This window comes from Bombus pascuorum, chromosome 3, assembly GCF_905332965.1.
Source record: "Bombus pascuorum chromosome 3, iyBomPasc1.1, whole genome shotgun sequence".
Lineage (NCBI taxonomy): Eukaryota > Metazoa > Arthropoda > Insecta > Hymenoptera > Apidae > Bombus > Bombus pascuorum.
The window spans coordinates 435,017-457,383 of record NC_083490.1 but is presented as its reverse complement, the minus strand read 5'-3'; the positions used below and the strand labels follow the sequence as shown (position 1 = coordinate 457,383).

Below are 22,367 nucleotides of genomic sequence, written 5' to 3'. Positions count from 1 at the left end.
CTATCGACTTTATCATCGACGTTATTATTCGGAAAACCGATAGTTTCATTTTCAAACTAACTGGTATTTTATCTGACCGGGGTAGTTGAAATTTTACGATTCTAAACTCGCAACTATAACGTGCTTATTTCGTTACTGCTAAACATCAACGAAATGATTTTTCTAGCTATTAATATGGTTTCGTAACGCGGCTTGAAAACCGAAAATATTTCCAGATACGCGATGCGAGTCTGATATTTCTTCGTATCCTGTCTTGCGTAAATACGATGTGTCAACGAAAAGCCTGAACGTAAAAGCGGAAATATGATTCATTTGAGTTTATATCAGTAAAAACATAAGAACATTGACGCTTATTTTTCGTAGTTTTATTTACAACGTCATTATGAATTCTGCTTAAAGGAAGCTTTAATGATATTTTTTGGCGTATAATCGTAACGTTCCGTTCGACTAGTCTCTCGAGAATTCAAGCATTTCGACGATCGTTCGAGAGACGCGTATCATCGAAAAACCAAAGCGTTTCGCGACTATCCAAGCTTCGAGATACTTGTCGTTGACGCAAATGCCAGGCATTGGAAATAGGAAGCCAAGCGAGACAAGAGAGAAAGCATAGCACGGTCCCATCACTTACAAACGCTACCCGCGTCGCTCTCTTCTTTGCCACTGAGATCCAAGTGGTTTTTCCTCTTGCGACGCACTATAGAATTCCACACCTTCTTACGGCTCATCGCGAACACCAATTACCAATCGACTTATCGTCACAGAGCCACGAGGCGAGGCAACGGCACACAACGAACACGATTCTTCCTGGCCGATTTTCCAATAAAATCGCGTGTCCCGGCAAACTAGGTTAATCGACGCTTTCGCCCGATAACGAGGCATCCGTTATCGACTAACAATTAGCAATGACATCACCGCAGGATCGTCAACCGGTTCGACTCGTTCCAACCGAAAAACACTTTGCGATCGCACGACGCTGAAAAACGAGTCCCGTTTGAACAGGAGAACTAACAAAAGTGCACTTGGCGATCGCGATTACGTTCAAACTGCTCGTTCGTCTTGTCTCGCTTGTACGAAACTACGAATCCACTGGAACAGGACACCCGATCGGGCTGGCAGATGGTAGTAGATGGTAAGTAGTTCGAGGCGAACCATCGCGTCGCATCGGATCGGACTGTGATCAGCGAATCGGCGAATCAGCGTGTATTTCGCTGCTTCCCAACGCAATTAGGCGATCCGTGGACTCGTGACAGCTCCATAATTAGTTCGCGGTTCGCCTTGGACCAGGGTTGCTCCCGTTCGATTCACCAAGCACGGTCAACTCGAACGACACAGACGAACGGAGAAAGAGAGAGACGAACGCGAGTAGCAGGTTGGCAGCGACGAGCCGCGGCCGATCAGCAACGAACGAAGCGGAAACGGTCACGGGGAGAAGCGACGGATTTTTATTCGCGAGTGCGATTTCGCGAGCGAGCGAGCGACCATCGTTTGCCGACACGAACGCGATTCTATCGTCGCGAGGCAAACGCACGAGGACGAGAGCAGCGGCGGCACTTTTATCGCATCCGCCGCGAAGGAGCCGACCGCGCGTTAACCTTCCGCCGCCAATCGGCTGCTGCGGAATCGAGGACGGTGGGGACACGACTCTAGGAAAATCGAGCGAAACGTCGCGACGATTTTACCGGGTGCCCTGGAAAACCGCCGATCGTTCTTACATCGGCAGGTTCGCTGGCGTGAAAGATGGTTGGCGTTTCTTTCGAAAGAACGTCGGATGTCGTCGGTTTCCTTCGGTTAGGATAAATATGCCTCTCCTACCTATCCACGTAATATCTTATACTTTAACATTTTTCAAGCAGGCTATCGCTATCGCCAACGTTATCGCGTCGCCGTAAACGAGCGAGCTATCTCGTAATCTCGAATCTCCAAGTTCGATACGACCGATGTGCCACGGGGTCGCGACCGGTGTTTCGCTAAAATTAGTTTCGTCCAAGAATATAAGAGACCGAATCGCAGAAAGAAACAAACTTTTTCGCACTCGAGTTCTCCGAAACTATTTCGATTTCACTTCACAGCACCAAAATTTACCGGCCAAAACGGTCGAATATCGCGTCATAATCGCGCAACCGCATCCTAGATGGAACATCGGCTTGCTTCTCGCGCGGTCAGTTAAATCGGCCAGAGGCGGACTACCGTCCACGGTGGTGAATCTGCGTGTTGGGATAGCCCGGTCGAGGATACGCGGTTGTCGGTGACGATAAGAGCGGCCCGCCCGACGGCAAGTTGTTTTTCCAAAATAAACGAGCACGTCGAACCGAGCGCGAAACGACGATCGCAAATCATTCGCAACGAAGACCGCGCGTATTATTTATCCATTCTCCGATACGTAAAGTTGCCGATAGATTTTTTACTCTCACAGCTTTCGCGTTTCGTTGCGATCAAAATTATTCGAAACGACACAACTATGGCAAAGTATCGTGGTAGATGTACTCGTACGATTAACAGCGATCGCATCGTAGGTACGTCTATGACATTTGCGTAAACGGATATAATTTATACGAATTAACGCGATGTAATATTGGCGAAATGAAAATTCAATTAGACACGCGCACGTATAGCAAGTGTCGCACGGTCGGCTGGGCTCGACGGTTAAGCGGAGTTTACGGAAAAAGTTTCGGCGAGTCGTTAATTCGGACGATACTTGGCACGAGCAAGTACGATTCGCCATATTTTCCGCGTTACGGCAAAGAACGGCAAAGAACGGCAGCAATTAACGAGTCTCCGTACAAGTATAAAATTGCACCTGACGAACAATAGGGAAATTAGGGTCGCTGGTGTAAACGAGGCGAAGTAACGCGCCGTCGAGGACTTTGTTTCTACGACGTATCAAGAGCAAACTAGAAAGCACTTTCCAATGTTATTTTACGTTACACGATGTAAACGTATTCCGAGCAACCGAACCCTAGGATTGAGATATATTTGTGAAAATTATAGCCGTTACCTCGCTCCCCGATCGAACGAAGTACACGCGTATCGCACCTTTGTCCGTTCCTATCAGCATCGAGAAGCTACCAAAGCGTTCGTCTCGTACAATTTCTCACGACACGAGAGAAGAAAAGAAACGCCTCGACTTTCGAGCGACGCGACGTTCGGACGTTCGCGTCCAAAGAAACACGGTGGCTTCGAGTCGCGCTCGTATCATCCTCTTCGATTCAGATCGTTGGAAACTCGAGGAAGCGTTGTTGGTGGCGAGGATCGCGCTCGCCCTCCCACCGGCACGTACTGCGCGGCGTGTATACGCGACGAGCATGCGAATCGTTCGATCGGCTCGCCAAGAAACCTCTAATCGCTGTTCCTTTCGAATAACGATTTTCCATCGGTCTCTACGAATTTCGTCCTCCCTACGAAAGATCGTAGCAGCTAGCCCGCGATCGCCGCTCCGTTCCTACGAAGATCAGCAGTTTGCTGGTATTTGTTATTCGTTGGCATCGCCAGATACGGCGAGGAAAAATTCGAGAGTTCGCCCGCAAGCGTTCGCGAGAGGATGCGATCGCAAAACGATGAAAAAGGCGGTCGCGGGGCGCTTTCGTTACATAACCGACCAGAGACACGCTCTAGACTATAGAGAATCAGTTGTGCAGGCGGCAATCACGACGATGTTGCAATCGCGAAGATCCATTCGCGACCGTGCATTTACGTGGGTGGAAAACGCGTGTGCGTTGATGCATGCAACGCGGACGCGCCTCGGACCAGCGCGCCGACACGAAGAAACCTAACCGTACAGAGGCTATGCGCCGCTATAGAACGACTCTTCCGGTGCCAAGGCATATCCGGTGCCTCGGACAATGCCTGAACGACGATCGCGATCGAGAACTCTTTCGACCGATCATCGGACGGCCTCGTTCGTCCGTCTTTCTCCATATCCATCTCCTTGAATTTAACAGTTCCGAAATTGTACGTACCAGGTGTCGTTGATCATCGTTGACGATTGGTGGTAGAGGCTGACGCGATTTTAAAGGCTGGCAGGCAAGAGGTAGACGGAAACGTAATAAATTCGAGCTTTTAAAACGCAAGAGTAAAATTAGCAGGTGCTATTATTTACGTAATCGGTTGGACGTACATGTTTTTCCTGATCGGAGACGAGCGACATCGAGTTTTCAAGCGAAACGGTACGTACGTTCGCATCGGTCGCGCGTTTATCCAGGCTGCGATCTCGACGTGGTATTACGTTTAAATTAATAATCCCCGTTGCGTCGCGTGATTGCCGTCACTCGGAAACGCGTCCGTTACATGCGTGTTATTACGGGCGGCGTGCAATTTCAATAATAATTATAATCACGCGCGTGGTTGAGCGAGACGAGGAGAGCAACGGGCGAAAAGGAATGGATGGAGAGAGAAAGAAACGCGTTTGCCCAAAGAAACTCGCATCCTTCGTGCCCTCTCTCTTCGTACCGGTGACTCCAACATCGGCCGTCCAGTTAAAAACCCGCTGAAATTCTTATTTCCTACGATTATATTTGATATATCGTTACTTTTACGAGGCTACGCTGAATATACGCGGGGTAGTCACGAAGGTCACTCGAAATCACCGCTCCGATTCACATCAACATGGTTATTTGCGAAGGTAAACGAGTGTTCGTCTAAGGCTAAGGGAATCGATATCCTGGTCTTTCTTTTTTATCAAAAAGTCTCGCGACGCATTTTCGGTTTTCTTTTTCTCTCTTTTTTTACGAAATAGACGGTTTTCCTTAAGCGAGGAGGATTACAGGAAAAAGATTGTACGCGTAAATATGATTCAAGCACACGCAACGCTGACTAACGTTTTCCTCTTAACGTCGGTATTATTTTCTAAGTTTTCCGCAAACTCTCTGCTCCAATGTAAAAAGCAACCTCAACGTTTCTAACGCGACGAATTTATTTCACAATTTTACCTCTTTTGCCCGCCAGGAGAATCGTTGCGTCGTCTCCACCAGAAATCGTACCAGAGACAAAGATCAACGAATCTTCGTCGATATCGTCGCAACAAAATTTCCAACCTCTCAAGGACACGCTTCCAAGTTGCAAAGTTCTCGCCTCGATAAATCCAAACCGTCGTAACTTTTGTACCGTGCAGCTTCTAACGATTCTGATCTTACGAGCTCGTAATCTCAAAGAATTTAACACGCTTCGAAAGATCGACGAAAACGTTAAACGAGAATCTTACAGGCGAGTCGAGTTAACTAGAATTTTTGTTTACCGCTTCTTGAGTCGTTCGTACGGCCACGAATTCGCTATCGACTTTCTTTTCGCTGTTCTTAGCAAGACAGCATTATCGCGCGTTATCAACCGCGAAACGACCGATATCTCGGAGAAAGTTACGCGAAGGTAAAGGAACAAAAGGGAACGGTCGACGTTCGGAGAATACGGGAAAGAAATCCAGTTCCTGACAGGCAACTAGGAGAACCCGGCGTAAATCCGCGCGATATCAGCCACCGAGGCGACAATGCAACCTTCTCCGGGTATCGCGCCGTAAAATCGGCAGATCCAGACTCTCTCTTTTCTCTTTCCTCGAAATAGAATCGACTATGCGTCACAGACAAGTTCGCGGAGAATTCGTCCAACGGTCTAGAATTCGTCGGAAGATGAGAAATTCTCGCGGAAAAGTCGTCCTCGGCGCGTTAAATCGGCGCGAACCGGACAGCGCGGAGGCAACGCAGAGAATAAAAGGACGCTCTCGATCCTGAAAGAAACGTCGTCCGAGGGATAGAACGGATAGAGGGATGACGAAGGAGGCGACGAGGTTCCGTTCCAAGTTAGGAGACGTAGACCTTTCTAAACGACTATCCGTATCCTTGGTTATTCGCGGTTGAAATTGCGATCAAATTGCGTAGCGATTTAACGGATATGTTTATCGGTACTTTTAAGCAAAGTACCGATGGAACAGGAAGAGAAGTTGACCGACTATTCGTTGTTGGCCTGGTAGGATACTGTAACGCGCGTTGTAGCGCACGCAGTTGCATCGCGGTACTCGCAGCCTCGCGGTTCGATAATGCAGCCTGTCGATAACGCAGAAATTCTGCGCCGCGACCTACGTTACCATCTAGCGATACGCGTCGATAATAAATGCATCGAAACTGTTCGACGATACGACGCAATTCTAGCTTCTTGTTCCACGGTTAAGCGCGTAGAAACGAACAGAACTATGTCGCGCCTTTAAGTAAAAATCGAGAACAAAACACCTACGGTTTACCATCGGACGATACTACGTCTTCGTATTTGTCGAATTTACCAGCCAACTTTTCCGTATCCATTCGAAACACGCACGCAGCAATTTATAAATACAACCGCGGATATCGCACCGTCCTGAAGCTTCGTCGTCCTGTCTCCTCCATTTACACGATTCTTGGAACGCCACGCTAATTGCCGGCCATTAAAAATTGAACGCGAAGCCAACGCGAGTGGGAAGGCTTCTTTGTCGGTGCGCTTTCAACGAGTAGGCCTGACGCACTCGGAGAATTGCACCTGTCGAACAATGTCCGCTCGTTACGAGCACAACGTACGCGCGTTTGTCAGCAACAGCAACGACCGTCCGGAACAAAGCGCAATTAATACCACGTGGTCTTGATTTCGTACACCGCGGTATCGGTCGCGAGATAAAGCATCGACGACGCTGCAGGGGAGTCGCGCGCGATTTCCAACCCGAGGAAAAACACCAACGCTTCCGTGTTCTCGTTACGCAACGCGGAACGCGATAACCCTTTCTGGTCGCTTATTAAGCGGGCAACCGTTAAACGCGCAGCCGGGCAAGATTCCGCCTCTATGGGAAATCGCGTGGCGAACGAACCGATCCCAAAGTCGCGATCGTCGCGTAACTTTGATACTATGACATATAAATGTACACACACACACACACACACACACACACACACATATATGTTAAAGGGAGAGAGAGTGTGTCAAAGTAATTGTATTTTCGTAAAAATATTACGTACGTCGCCGCTTAAACCGAGATCAATCTCGAGCGTGTGTTTCATAGACTCACCTATTGGTGACGCGGTGTTGGCTTCCCTCAGGCTCACCGTTTCCGGTTCAACCGCCGCTTCGTCTTCCTCGATCAATGGTGGCGGTGGTGCCAACGGTCGTGATTCGTAACCCCAATGCTGTCGAAAGGCACGTGCGCCCCCGTCCAATCGAACACGTGGTAACTCGACGAACATCGCGTCTCCCAACTGAGAACAAAATCGTCGATATCGTAGCATTGTGATTTTAATATGGCTGGTGTGTTATTAACGTTTCGAGTGATTCGCTCGTGATCTAGAAGGATCGATCAACGAAAGCAGAAAAAGAGTACGTTGTTCGTCTTTGTCGTCGCTGACGAATTTTCTAAGCTGGAACGGCAACGATTCGTTAACGAGAGAACAGACACGATTGCGGATATTCGTTATCACGAACTCGTTTTCCGTTAGTTCGAAAATAGGTGACAAGACGTATCGACGCTTCGCGTGCATGCACGTGGAATTTTTATTTCGTTTTAACGATACCTGTCGTACGACCGCGCAAACGTTTAAACGGATACGAACGATAATTTACGCTTCTCGTAAACCTCGTTTCCCGATTACCTAATCAAGTATAGAACGAAGATAATCGCGGTACGGTTCGCGACACTCACGTAGCCCCGAATCACGTCCATTTCGGCGGAGCCGGAGCAACTCGACGAGACGGCCGCGTTCAGTCGATCCTATCGGTGTCACGGGTCGTGTCATCGAACTAGCGGAAGAATTAGCACCGACTAGCGGTTGTCTCTCGGCCTGCGAGCGATTTCGATGGAAAGAAGAGGTCTCGTTTCGCGAGAAAAAGGCGCTGCCGGTTGGCGACTCGCGACAAGCTGGACAACGACTGCACCGTGTCCAGTTTGTCTTAAAATACCGTAGATTGACCTGACACGACACGCTGACGTCACTAATTAGAGCTCGTTGAACGCGGTGTGCGGCGCGTGAAATCCAGAGATCGTCTCTCTTCTCTCTCGACACGATTCGTTTCTCGCTCGAAACAGAGGTGGAAACGAACGAACGAATCGATCGAAAAGAGAGGTCGAAGATGGGAAATTATTAATTTCCATTTGTTTGGCGCGCCTCGCTGCCCACGTTGTACGCCATTATTTGCCAATTATCATCCCCTAACGAATTTCTCGCCGCACACACGTTCCACGAAACGAACGTTTTGCGACGATCAGACCGCTTGGCTTTGGGCGAAACGCTGTGGCAGCGATAGGCGCCGCCTGTTATACGGTTTTGCGGTCTACGCAGGACCGACTAAAACGAATAATATTTCGTTGGTGCGAGGATTTTTAGAACGCCAAGTTTCTTCCAGAATATTACCGCGAGCTGAAAGATCTCGCGATAATTGCCTGTTCCTACGATACAAAAACCTCCTACCATTTCGTCGATCTTAGAAAGTATAGCTACTTCTAACCTTTCACCGAACATTCCGACAACAAGACGGTTAAGGAAGGAGGAGCACGCGTCCGCGATCGATCGCGGTCGAACAAGCCGTGAATGCGGTCGCAGTCGTATCGTCGTGTTAACTGTAATTACCAGGCAGACGCGAACGAACGCGTCCAATTACACGAATCCAGTATTGGTTTTGGGCATCGGCGTATAACGATCCCCCATTCCGCCAATCGGTACCTGCATTCTTCTTCCACGACGTTCGATTCCTGGCCTGGCAGGGAATACGTGACCCCGTTTCCCGCGCTCCATTAGAGCAACGGCGCTCCACGCTAATTCCACCAACGTCTCTATCGTATCGCCGTATCGTCGAATCGAAGAGAAACTGGCGATATGGCTGCCTATACAAACTACGTGCGTGACAAACAAACAACGTTCCAACGACCAATTTCACAGGCAATGACGCGACCTGCGGCGGCGGCAGCTTCCGGAACACCACGAAGAACGACGAGGTTCGTCGCGGACGAAATTGCGTTAGGTGGGAACGCGGCCGCTCAAAGAGACTCGAAGAAAGTCAAAGGGACCAAAGGTAGCCGGTCGTTTCGGTAAATTCGTAGTAACGACGTCCTTCGATGGACGACGAAAGAAACGAACGGAAAAGACGATGCGAGGCAAGCACGCGGGCCCTTTGCCCGCTAATTCCTTTATCGTTCGTCCACCTGTGTGTCTTTTACGTGCCGTCCTGGCTCGAGAAAACAATTAGCCACGAACCTTCGCAGCGCGAATTCAATTTTTAGCAACGTAAAATTAAGACAATATAGATTCAAGGTTCTATCCAAGTTTTACGCCTCGCGTTCCAGTACGACATAATAAATTTCAAACGAATCGATCCCGTCAAGATATTATTGCCTCCGCGATACGATCGAATTTCGTATGCTTCGCAAATTATCGTCTTTACCTTTTCGGTTATCGAAGTAACGCGAAGTTAAAACCATCTCAGCTGTTCCGTTCTCTTGTCGCGTCCGACGTTCAACTATTCTAAATTTATAAAAGCTAGGCTTCGGTGTGAAAGATACAACAAGAAAATGTGCAGATTATGCAAACACACAGGGATAAAACAAAACGAGACACGATTTCACGGAACGGAAGGATATTAGAGGGACAAACACAACGTTCGAAGGCACACTGATAGAGAACAAACCTTGTTGCGAGACTTGAACATACAGGCGGTCCCGGCGAACAGCTGCGTCCAAGGAAACAGACAAATTAGTTACTAATTGCGCTTGTTTAATTTCGTCAACGGATCCAGACTGATTCGGGGATCCTTCTGGATTCGACGCTAAATTTCATCGCTAAACCGATACGCGATTCCCGAATGTCGCGAGTTTTGCGTATTTAAAAATACGCAGTTTGTTCGACGCGTACGATACGATAGAATAAAATATTAAGTACGAGACGCAGATCTTTCCTTTTAAATTTATGGATTGAAACGTATGCGCGTGTATGCGTACGTGTGTACACATATGGAAACGTAAACGTAATATCGACAACGATCCAAGTATTACCGTTTGGAGAATTTTGTACAACTACCTCGTACGTCGGATCGACGAACGACAAAAGCTACTTTCTCTCATCGCCGTACGTTATCCTACGTATGCAAAACTATGTACGCAATTTAGTATCGTGAAATCGTACGTAAATTATGATCGGAATATTTACTCGCTGAATATTTTTGTCCGTTTGAAACTGAAACGTTGAATCGATCGATTCCGTCTCGAGCGTTACACAGGTGGTTAGCTTTTCCTTCGTTACAAAGCCGGGGAGAAAGTCTCGAGGATATACCCGTCGACGACTCCGCATCGACACCCCGTTTTACAAATATAAAAAGTTCAGCCTACGTAGCCGTGCATCCGCATCGCACGAACGTTCGAGTTTAGCTTTTCCGCGGCAGAAATTCTACCATACGGCGGACAAATACGCTGTACGCGTGGTCACGTGGGAAGGAAGCGGAACGTAATTAATCGGCCGCTGACGGGGATAATTAACGTTCCGAGTCGAGGGCCAAATTAAGATATTACCATCGTCGTAATTCGAGGTGTCCCGGTGCGTTTCGTGCTCGTTTTAAATCGCGATTGATAACTCGACCGTTCTCGAGGAAAGACGGAACGTCGAGACGCGACGCACGCCACGATTCTAGAATCGATAGCCGGCAACCAGCGCCAGGAAGCAGTTTAACCACACGGTTAAAGAGGTTCCCTTCTGAAACCTGGTACGTACAACGCGTCGAGACCGAGTCTGGTTTAACATTTTGCTCCGCCAACGCGATTACGCGATCGCAATGAACGAGAAAACCAACGGACGATATTTTATACGTTACGCGTGTTACGTTAACCGCTTGGACCAGCGCTTCTCAACTTTCTTCCCGTTATTCCCTTATTTCTACCATAATCGAACAAACCGTTCCTCGTATTTGCACAAAGAGCGATCTTTCGTAGATTCTCAAAAGAGATATTTATACGTTCTACTTCTAGTTATACTTTTACAGCGCGGAAAACGTTCGACGAATCTGGAATCTTTTCTTCGCAAACGTATCGACGATACGTGTACTTCGCGAACGCAAAGGCATTCCGTATAAACCGGAAAGAGGATCGAGAAACTGCCAACCACCGTCGGAATCGAGCTGGAAAAATCAACACGAGCGATCTCCTTGGAACGCCGTGACGATCGGGACGCTCGCGATCTCGGACTCTCTTCTCCCGATACGATTTGCTTTCCGTTCGATCCCTCGCTCGTTCTCGGTTCGACCTTTGTGTACGCGTCTGTCCGTGAGCAGCACCGTGGCTACCTAATTCGATCCACACGACGACCCGTTCCGATCCCACCGATCCGATTACGTCCGTGAGTACACGTTACGATCTTTCGCCGATAAACGATCCGTCAGTAACGCTGGAATCGATTCACGTGCCTCGAGTCTGTCCGTGATAACGGAACACGTACACGCCGCCTTTTCCACGTGCGCGAATATTCCTTAGTCCTCTATCGCTGCCCCCCGTTCGAGCGTGAACCGTTTCGTTCAAACGTGTAAACTCCACGTCGATGAAACCAGACGCTCTTCGGAGCTTCGTTTCAGGCTCTTTTGTGATCGATACTGTGGCCAACGGCGTATAACAATTTCCATAGAACGGTCGCTGAAATTGAGTATAAAGAGACTGGCGATTCGGTGCCGATTCACTGCAGCTTCGTTAAACCAAAGAGAAAGTTAAAAACGTCTCGAGGACGAAGCAAACACTTTGCGTAATAACAAGAATCTATTCGTGTATTTGAAACATCGATAGAACGATGTCGCTATGATTAAAATTGTTACTCGCACCACCAGCAAAATCGCTCCAAGGATTTTATATTCTAAACTAAATAACGAAACAGTTCCTTAAGACGTCGAAACAAAAATCTAGAACGATTCGAGTCACTTCGATTTAATCCTACGAGTCTAGCTTTAGATTCTCGACGTAACCGGATTAACGAACGCGTCGACGTCTTCGACAACTTTTACGCGACAGTTTACCTACGTGGAAATCTGCGATCTCGTCGCGCGATATCAAAGGCCGACACAGACGTAACTCGTATCGGTTCGACGTAATCTACAGAATGCTTTTTTCATAAAAGGAAACCGGAAAGAAAAAGAAAAGAAAAAAAGAACGAAGCACGAATGGACGCTCAACGAAATTGCAGGCTATATCAACGTATCTGCCTCGAATCGATACGAGTAATACCGTACGGGGTTCTCGACTTCTACATTTGTTTCAAGATGTTGCCGAAGGCGTACAGAAGCAGAAGAATCTTACGAATGCTCGATAGAAATATACCGGTGGATCGCGAAATAAAGATGCAAATTTCTCGAACCAGATGAACAAAGTTATCCCGATGAAAGTATTTTTTACGTGTCAGTCATCTCGTACGGTATATAAAGTTTATCGGCAAGAAAAATCTCATAACGTGGAGGTTTAAAGAATTTACTGTTTCGAGAATACCAAGAGAAAGTTTATTTCTTGGGTGGCGAACAAGATAAACGTCTATCGCGGAAACTTGCGAGGAGATCGTCGAGTCTGAAATATAGGTACTCGTTTAACGGCATAGCGCGCGTGGACAAAGTGAAAATTTCCAGTAGAGCTGCTTTACGCGTTTACAGCAAGTAGCCGAGCGCACCGCGGATAAGTTCATCGAAGAGAGAGGTTTCGAGAGCGATACGGGCTAACGATTAGAGGTGGAGACGAGAGGGGCAAAGCACGAATCTCTAACGAGGCACTACTCGAAGAGCTGCTCAGGGAGCCGGAGCAACTGGTGAATTTCTAGCTCGTGTCGTCCCTCGAACGAAGCCAATAACGTTGCCATTGTATCGGATTATACGACGATAAAGGTGTAACTTTGATGGGGAATCTCGGCTATGCGACTCTCGACGAGCGCAAATTCCGATTCCGCCCGGGAATCGATAGACGCGCTCGTCCATTACCTTCCCAAACTTCCTCGGTCATCCATAATCGTCGATAATGCTTATCGAGGATCAACGAAAACCTAATTTTTTTTTTTAATTTAACCTATAACTCTATAATTATCATTGTTGTACAAAGCCTCGAACGATGGTAAAGTATACCTAACTAATCCAACGCTATTTGAGTACTCTGCGGTGAGAAGAGATCGTTTTTCTACGATCGCGGCGAAGAAAGAACGGTGCGAGGTATCTAGAGAAACCTTACGCCAGCGGTGCGTTAACGATCGATAAATCCTCCGATTTCCATTGCTAAAGAACTGTCGCTCGAAAGCGACAATTGCTACATTTCCAGCACCTTAAAATACGACGTCGTTAAATGTACTCGTTTCCTTCAATTACGGGCCGTGGTAATCGTCGCATTTGTCCGCGGACTGTCCGTGTCCTTAATAACGGGGCAAAAAGGAGGACGTTTCGGTCGAAAGGTTAAGCAACGCGTTGAATGTCTCCGAACGAACAATGAATTTCAATTTCACGTTGTTATAACTTTGTCCAACCTATTCTTCTATCTTTCCCCTTCTTCGTCATTATCTTTCTCTCCGTCATCTTCGACTTACGTCGTCGTCGTCGTCGTCGTCGTCGTCGTCGAATAAACGAACGAACGAACTCTTGGGGTCAAGAGGTTCGTTCGCCGCTGGGCATTTACTGAAATCCGCGCGGACCGAAATTAGTTCGGTTAAAAGAAGCGCTTTCTTCGCGATCCACGATCCACGAGACGAGACGTTCTTTCAGAAAAAGGCAGAGAAAGAAGGCTCCTTCTTTCGTTCTTTGTCAGTGGCGCGGATTCATCGGAATCACTTTGCGACGGCAATAATTCAGGAGAACGACCAACGTACAAATAATTTAGCCGTTCTTTAAACGCGCGTACACAACACGTACCTTCAAAACGATCAACAAAGGAATGAAAAGCGTCGAATACTTTCAATCTCAGACCTGCGTAAATGCAACGTGCTAAAGTATCAACGAACAAGCCTTCGTATAAATAATCGGCTCACGTGAAAACTACGACGCTGGCCGTCTAATACACGGCAGAGCAATATTTCCATTTCGCGAACATCTGCTTTCTTTCGTAAGAGAGTAAAATGGAAGAAGAGAACGATGAAGTCTCGCGCCGTTTCATCGACTCGATAACGCGCCGCCTGTTTATTTTACCCTCCCGCGTCACCGATCGTCCAACCTAACCCCATATAAATGCACCCTTCTGCCTCGACTATCTCTCTATGCAACTCAAACCCTCGCCTTTCCAGCTCCATGGAACGCCACCATCTTTCAAACTTTCACGATCGTCAGGCAGTTTGGCCGTTGAACAGCGCGTTTCGTTGAATACGCTGTTATCATTAAGTTCCGCGAAGAAACAAGTCTACCAAGGGTTGCCGAACGTGTATCGGGCACTGGCTAGCGATTCCACCGATAGTTCCTTTCACCTGGACAAATATGGAAGCCGATGTCGGAGAAATTTGGCAATATTCGCAGCGATACGCTTTAATTCGCGCTTTGTTCGGAATCTCTACTTTTCTTGAAATTTGAAAAACACACGAGTCCAAGAAAAAAAGGCAAAGAAAAGGTACCGAGGGAAAATTGGGAAACGCGCGAACACGAGATCCTGCGAGCTTGCGAACGTTTGCCTTGGCAGAGAGTCGAAGAAGATTCTCGAATCCGCGAAGTAACGTTTCTCAAGAGCGATTCGAGTAGGAAAAGGGGTCGAAAGGTTGGCGAAAAGGTGAAGCCGATTTATCCTCCGGCTGAAACCGGCTTCCTCCGAATTCACGTTGGATTCCCTTTACGATCAACCGAAAGAAGGATAGGTCCTATCTCTAGCACCCTGAGTCACCGCGAAAGAGACTAACAAGAATAGGCAAGAGACGAAAAGGAAGGGGTTCTTGCGCGTGTGTGCACGCCCTACACTCTCCAACATCGCAAGACTCGTCCTCACCTTCCAAAAAAGGGAATATCGACTGACGACTGTCCGGAATAAGGGTCGACAGGGACGCAGACGAACAGGCACTTTCAGCCCCTTGGTTAAGATGGACGAGCTACGTAGACTAACTCGGTCGAATTTCGAATTTCGAATCCTCCGGTTCGACCCGAGTCATCTCGTTTTCAGTGGTTGTTACGTTCTCGTGCGATAAGCGGAATAAAAAGTCCCCAGGTTGGTCAGGTTGTTTAAATAGAAGGCAAACTGCGTAAAGCTCGTTTAGAGCGCTAGCGAAAACTCGAAACGCTAGCGCGAATGTATCTGTCTCCGCTTCGAAACTACGCGTGCATACTTGCAATTAGTGAAGTTGTCTCCTTTTCCTTTTTCTCTTTTTTTCTTTTTTTTTTTTTTTTTAAGGGAACTTTTGGCGTCGCGAATCTTACCTATACAGTAAGTATAATTGACAGACCTGCCCTACCAAACAAGAAATAAAAACAAATAACAGGAGAGGAGGAGAAAGATAAAGTTGCAAAGACACGATTCGCTCGTCACCTAGAGTAGTCGGTATATACGGCTTCGTTCGATTCGCAGAAGATGACAAGAATCGTAAAATTACAACGAACAGGTCTCGCGGTTAAGCAATCTTTTCAGAAACGTTAAATTGCCCGTCAAAGATTCAACGATATCTCCTTAACCAAACGGTAAAGCGTAGAACCGGGCACTCGCATCCTCGTACGCGCAACATCGAGAGAAAAGAGAGATGGAGGAAGGGAGGGGGAAGAGAGAGTCGCTGAATCAAAGGCACTCGGACAAAGACAGATAAGGAGCAAACTGCGAGGGAGGAAGAACGAGATAGCAAGATTTAATCACACCAGTCGTATTCCCCTCGCGTCTTGAAAGGAACACGTTCGCAAAGCCAGACAGGAAAAGGAGGAAGGAAGGAAGGAAGGAAGAAAAAGAGGGAGGAAACTCGGAGGACGGGGGATACGATTTAATACAGAGACCCATTCGTTCACCCCTGGGGAACGATTCCAATGGAGAAGGTTGCATTTTTTACTCGCGTGCCGTTTGTCTTGTACGTGACGAGTATGAACATGAACGCATCAAATTCAAAGAATTCAGACCCGGAAAGGAGAGGCATGCGAGAAGAAATATCGCGGCGCACGCGTGTCCTTGATATCGTAGCACGTTTTAGCGCCTCTGGAATTGTTCGTGAGATATTTTCGGCGATTTCGCGGCTTCAACGTGGAAACAGTTTAATTCGTTCGTGCGTACGGATAACTTCTCGCGTTACGCGCAGTCGTTACGGGCCTGACTTCGTGTATTTATTTATCCGACTGGAGAAAAGCTTTTATAAATACAGTCTCGTTATTTTTGAGACGGATCGTGTATAATTTACTTCATACCGTTACGATCGTTTATTCACGACACGATACAAGTTCTATATACGTTCGATATACTTGAAACGTTTCAAGAAATTACAACAAACATCGACGATGGTAATTAGAAGAAATTATAAATAAATCGCGTTTAAATATAAAATTAGACGAACGAATTAGAACGAAAAGTTGTAAAAATTCTACGAATCGCTCTATCGATCCTCTTGTTTCGTCGATTCTTTTCAAATCCTTATAATCGATGCGTGCTGATCGGCGGGTATATTCCATAGTTCGGGTACGTACGTTCGTTTTCTATTTGCGAGCATTTTCCATTAGCATTTCCTCGGCTGATCGCGTAGGAATAAGAGCACCAGAGATCGTCTTTGATCCGGCATCGAGAAATCCGCTACTAATAGACAGAGGCAAGACAATCCCCTACCTGCAACCTTATCAGACTTCGTACTAACACGAGGCAACAACAAAAGTAAAATCCCTAGGAATTACTAAGAAACCCCACAGTATACTCGCACTTCGAATCCAATATCGAAGGCTTTCCATTGCGCATTGTTTGCTTTTACCTGCGCCAACCCATCCCAGTTCGCCGATCATTATCGTTAACACCTTAACACGCGGAAGAGAAACTTCCTAGCATTCGCCGAACAACAATAAAATAGCGGATACTTTCGAGAAATGGAGATAACGTACAGAAGAAGAAATACGATATAAAATGCAGATAGTGCCCAGTTTACGGTTTACTGTTTATTGGAAACGTGTAAAACTTGCATCAAAGAGGACTCTTATTATATATTCGTTATTCCTATTGATTTCTCCATTGAATTTTATGCATCGAAGATACGGTTAATTAAAGATTTTAATCGACGTGTTTACTGAGAATTCCAAGTTGTAATTAAATCGTGCAATTACTATGACGCGTGATACGATGGTCGCGTGGTCAGCAAACAAGTAGGCGTTTGTTTAAAACTTTCTTATCTTCGTCTTTATCGAACGAAAGATCGCTTATTCTATAAAAATGCGATAAAAAGGAACCTACTTTGTCCGATAGTAACGCAGCGTAAACGTTTCCCGAAGAATTGTCGTGTAATTTAATTTAAGAAATATACGCGAAATATTCAGCACAAAACGATAAATGACATTTTTTTGTTCAGGAGTAAGACAAATTTTGTAATAACTTTAAGCTACCCAAGAACGAAGTTACAGATTTCATAACGTCTTTTTCCGCGAGGTATAATATTCGTGCAAAATTTGTATAAATTTCAATAAAAATTAAATTAATGTAGGATCGTTTACATCGTGAAACCTAGAAAAATTCCCAACAAAGCTGTAACTACATCGATCCAAGGATTACGTGAAATTACTAAACCAAAGAGATCCCCCATATGAGATAAATACCAGTTACAGGAATGACAATTTCATAGACAAATTCATAGAAAATAGATCGACCGTGTTCGTAAGCACAACGGTACTAGGCTGATCGTGCACAGGCTCTCTCTACTTGCTGACTAAATTCTATTCTGTACGACACGCGAGGAACCGTTTGAGGGATCCAGACGGCAGAAGGAGGAGAAAAGAACACACATGCGTCTGCACACGTACGAAAGTACGCCGTTAACCCTATTCCTCGAGGGCGAGTTCAGCATCGGATAACGAAGGGTCTCGGGTTGCCGAACCCCACGAATGTGATTACACGGAAGGAGAAAAGCACGTGAGCCGGGACAAGGTGAAAGAGAGTCTCGACGTCGGTTTTGATTTAGTAATAACAGGGGCTCGATCATAGGGGGCGAACAGTTGCCAAAAACGCCAGACATTCGAAGAATCCAGCGAGAAAGTCAGGCACTGACAAAGGCAAAGGGAAAAACGACAACCACGTCAGAACGAAAAGTGTATTCGATACAGGCGTGGATGTTTATCGAGCGTGGAAAGCGACGGGCATCCTCGCGGTATTACGTACGAGTTACGTTACGTTACAGTTAAATAGACAGTATATTTGTGTTGCACGTGTGAGAGCGAGGGAGCGAAGAGCGAGCAGACACGTGTGTGCATCCCTTTCTTAGAGTGTATGTGAGCGCCGCAAGACGGCCCAGGTCTCCGTTGAGACAAAAGAGCGATTAGAAGGGAAAAAAGCGAGCGAGCGAGTGTCTAAAGCTAAATTCAGTTAATATGTAAATAAAGTCTAACTTTTTGTTCTCTCCAAATCCTCTCCATACCTTAACGGTTACTTTTGTACATATGGGAAGGAAGCTTCGAGTAGATACAGTAGAAACAACGTTATATCCGGATGTTAGGGACGATACGATACCATATACGTTGCTTGGGATTCATAAAAGTAACCAAGGTCGATAAATTTACTAAAGCTCTGAATTTTAACGTTTTACTCGTGTTGATCGATCATCGTGGTACAATCAGCCAACGTGGCACACGACAACGCGACTAAATAAGAATAGATAGATCCTGCGGAAGAAAAGAAGGAACGAGGAAACGAGAGAACGAAGAAGGGAAGAAAAGTTAAAAGTAGGTGTTAAAACGAAACTAAAAGAACTCGGAAATTTTGCATTTTCAAAACGATTCGCCGACGCGCTTAAATATTTCCTAACAACCGTACACGCTTTTTCCGTTCACTGGAACATCAACGTTACTAGTTACCATCGTAACTACCTTTCTAGAATATTTTCCCATTCTAGTCGATAAAAGGAGACGTCCAAAAAACCTTTTGCCGCGTGAAAAAACGACAGGAATGTGGACACGGAACTCTTCGCGCCAACAGTAATTACTCGGAAGAAAATTCGCTATCTGATTTTCAAAATTAGCCGATCTCGGAGGCAACGTGGTTTCGAGCAGTGTAATAAGTAGAATTCTCGAGCCCGATACTTTAAGACCTTGGGGGACAGAGAAAAAGAGATCGACGGATACGGGACACGTTTAGGGGACCTCGCCAACGACCAAAATGGATCCTCAACGAGAAATCCTCGTCGTTCCTCAGCCTTTACCTTTGTTCGTTCGACGAGAAATTATACGCCAACGATCAGATTCATACATGCTTGAGAATTTTTCCGTGTTATCTTCCCTCTATCTTCGCGGCTTCTTTCGCCTCCTGTTTTACCTCGAGATAAAGGTAAAGGATAGGACAAGAAGGAGAAGAAAGGTAGTCAACGTTTACCGTTATACCGCGCAATTGAGTGCAGCGAAGAAGGAACTTTAGAGTTCGTAAGTTGCAGCATAGATGGTAAGAAAAGAAAGTAAGCTACAAGAAACGCACGAAAACGCGAGAAAAGCAACGACAGTGGAAGTAACTCTGGCAGAAAGTTATTGGCTTAAGCAAGCTTCCATGCAAGCGCTCGCTTGTCTGCATCCAGAACAGAGAGCGGTTTGTGACGAAAGTTCGCAACGAAACTTCGATCGGGTTTCTTTCTCGGTCCCTAAAGGACTATGTCGCGTTTGCAACGCGGTTGTTGCAATAACTCGAACGCTTAACGCGAAAATGTTCTCTGGAGCGCGCGAGCGGAAGCGGAAACGTCGACGTCTAAAAATACGTACTCGCGTCCGGAAGAATATACGCAGATATATCGTTTTCCTTTCTTTCGTTCCCAGTCGATCAAGGCGCGCGAACGTCGCCAAATATTGGAAGGTTGGATTCCATCCCATGTCCGTCACTCTCTTTCGACGTTCCTCAACAGCAAACGTTACAAGCCTTGATAAAAAGAAAAAGACAAATTTCAAACGAGAGTCTCGAGGAATTTTTAAAAGCTCGTTGACGTACGAATTTCGATTTGTAAATAGTCGGCAATCGCTTTCGGTTGCAGGCATTCCATAATTTCGGTGGAGATTAGCAGAGAAGTGGAAAGTCTCGAAAATAACTGGCTGTGCAAACGTTTGCTGATCGAGTTAGAAGCTGGTCATCCCTTTGCCATTCCAAGCGTACGATCGAACGGCCTCCTTTCGTAGCGCACGATACAGAACAAGGAAGAAACACGGCAGAGACCGATACGCGCACAATTTTCCTATACTAATTTTTCATTAAATCCCCTGGCTACAGACTACAGGATATACGCAACTTTCGACCCGATTAACTTCCTACCGTTGCGTCGTGTCACGTTGTTCGTCCAGCGATATCTTCTCGGCTCTTAGACGAATCCCGAGAAGGGGAATCGTTTGTTTTATCGGAGTGTCGATCAGTTTGTGCCATGACTGCTCGGCCACACAAGTCGTCATCTTCCAAGAAGCGTCCTATTTCATTCCTCGACGCCTCTCGACGTCTGTTTATCGTCTCTCGTTATATGTACTCGCCGGCCGCTTTTCGAATATCGTTCGCTTCGTAAAGCCGATACCGCTGACATGCGTGAACGCGATAAAACGCGGTACTTCTGCGAGTAAACGTCGATACCGAACAACTTTGAACGGCCATCGCGTTGTTTACCCCCCTAAATATGTTAATTGTAAGTATAACTTTCGGATTACGACCGCCAACGTTCCACCGTTATTCCAATTCGCTTCGGGCCAGAGATACGTTGCTTGAACGCGTAATTCGCGAATTGGGCGAGCTACGAATTCTGCGAATCGAGTTTCGAGTTTCGACATTCGAGTTTCGAGCAAATTTGAAAGCACTACAAATTATACCAGTACGTATCTAAAAACCATCGATTTTTAAAAACCATCGTGATTTTAATCGTAAGATCTTTTCTTTTCTTTCGACGCTGTTTGTTAAAAAATTAACGCGTGTTTCTAAAATTTTGTCTCCTTGAAGCAAATATCGTAGTTATGTGGTAGCACCAGAATATCTCTTAACGTATTTCTCTAAACACTGTGTGTACAATTAAAATGCAATAAGGCTACGATTGCCAAAATCAATATATAGACAGAATAGTAATCGAATAATAGAACGATTTGCGGTAGATTTTTAATAAAATTAAAAGATAATACAATAGCAAATACGTTTTTAAGAACAAACAAGTTTATTGCAGGCGATAGGTAAGCGAATACTAGCAATGCCAATGACGTAATGCGTTTGTGTGCCGCTTCTTATGGATCGCGATAAAGAAGAGGGAGAGGCTGGCTAATCCGACCGAATTGGGCAGCGGGCATTTCTCTATCGAAAGAAGATAGAAGGAATGTTAGGAAAGAAAGAGAAGGTGTACTACTCACTGCCATATCCTCGCTTCTGTAAGCCGTGAGGGTCTGTTCGTCCTGGAGGAGGACGCAGTAACAAGGTTCCCAACACGCCTCGGCAGCGGCTTCGCCAACGCAGCATTCGGCCTCTGAAAAAATAAAAAGAAAAGAAGATTGTGACGGGCGAGCAAAGTTGCCAGAGTTCAGACGGTGGACATGGCGGCCACGCCGCGAGAATAAAATCGACGCATCGGCCAGCGACAATACGAATAATGGGAGCCGTGTCGATTATTATCTCCGTGGAGGGGCACAACGGCGCAACGGGGCAACAGGAAGCGCGACGCGATCCCTGCCCGCGGCCAACGATCGATAACGATCGATAATTCTCGCGTGCATTCGAAACGTCGCGTCCGCCGAAGACGCGAATCCAATCGGAGACTCGTCGTCTCAACTTCCAAGGATTATCCTTAGGCTAGGTGCACACCAACGATACAGCGTGAAATACGTTGGAAATTTCTATTCAGAGACCAAGTTCGATTACAAAAGAAAAGTTTACTCTTACGACGTTGCGATAGAAATTACAAAAATCCAATCGAGTGAAAGCTCTTTCTCGTAGTTTCGGCTCGTAATTCGTATGCGCGTGTTTTAGCGAATTACATTCCATATTTAACCTCGTTACTCGAAACGTGTTTGGATTGCGTTACGCAACTAGACGGCCGTCGCGAGGAACGGTCAAGGGTTCGAATACGCGCGAGGACCAGGAGGGGATCGTCGTCATCTGGAAGCCGTGCCCATGACACACCTCTAAATGAATTACCTAATTTCGAAATCATCTATTTTCATCGGGTACCTGGAATTTTCACGAAATATTTATTATAAACAAAAGTTACAAGTATCCTGGAAGAATCGAAGATAAAGAAATGTCGTAAAAGGTTAACGAGCCAACTAATTCACCACCACGAGAATCCTGGCCATGCGCCTACGCTCGT

General features: G+C 46.4%; 1 protein-coding gene across 13 annotated transcripts in view; it reads right to left on the bottom strand.

The window, feature by feature from the left end:
- The window catches only part of LOC132905207 (ras GTPase-activating protein raskol), a 256,732-nt gene that overhangs the window by 137,626 nt on the left and 96,739 nt on the right, over positions 1-22,367 (bottom strand). For 5 of the 13 annotated variants that reach the window (XM_060956267.1, XM_060956259.1, XM_060956260.1 and 2 more), the window contains 3 exons: positions 21,415-21,527; positions 9,622-9,663; positions 7,016-7,202 (listed from right to left, as the gene is read on the bottom strand). In XM_060956267.1, the coding sequence (XP_060812250.1) occupies positions 7,016-7,202; positions 9,622-9,663; positions 21,415-21,527 (342 nt within the window). Of the gene's footprint in view, positions 1-628; positions 821-7,015; positions 7,203-7,642; positions 7,679-9,621; positions 9,664-21,414; positions 21,528-22,367 lie in introns of those variants that run through there. The other 8 variants (XM_060956268.1, XM_060956261.1, XM_060956272.1 and 5 more) reach the window with 6 other exon arrangements.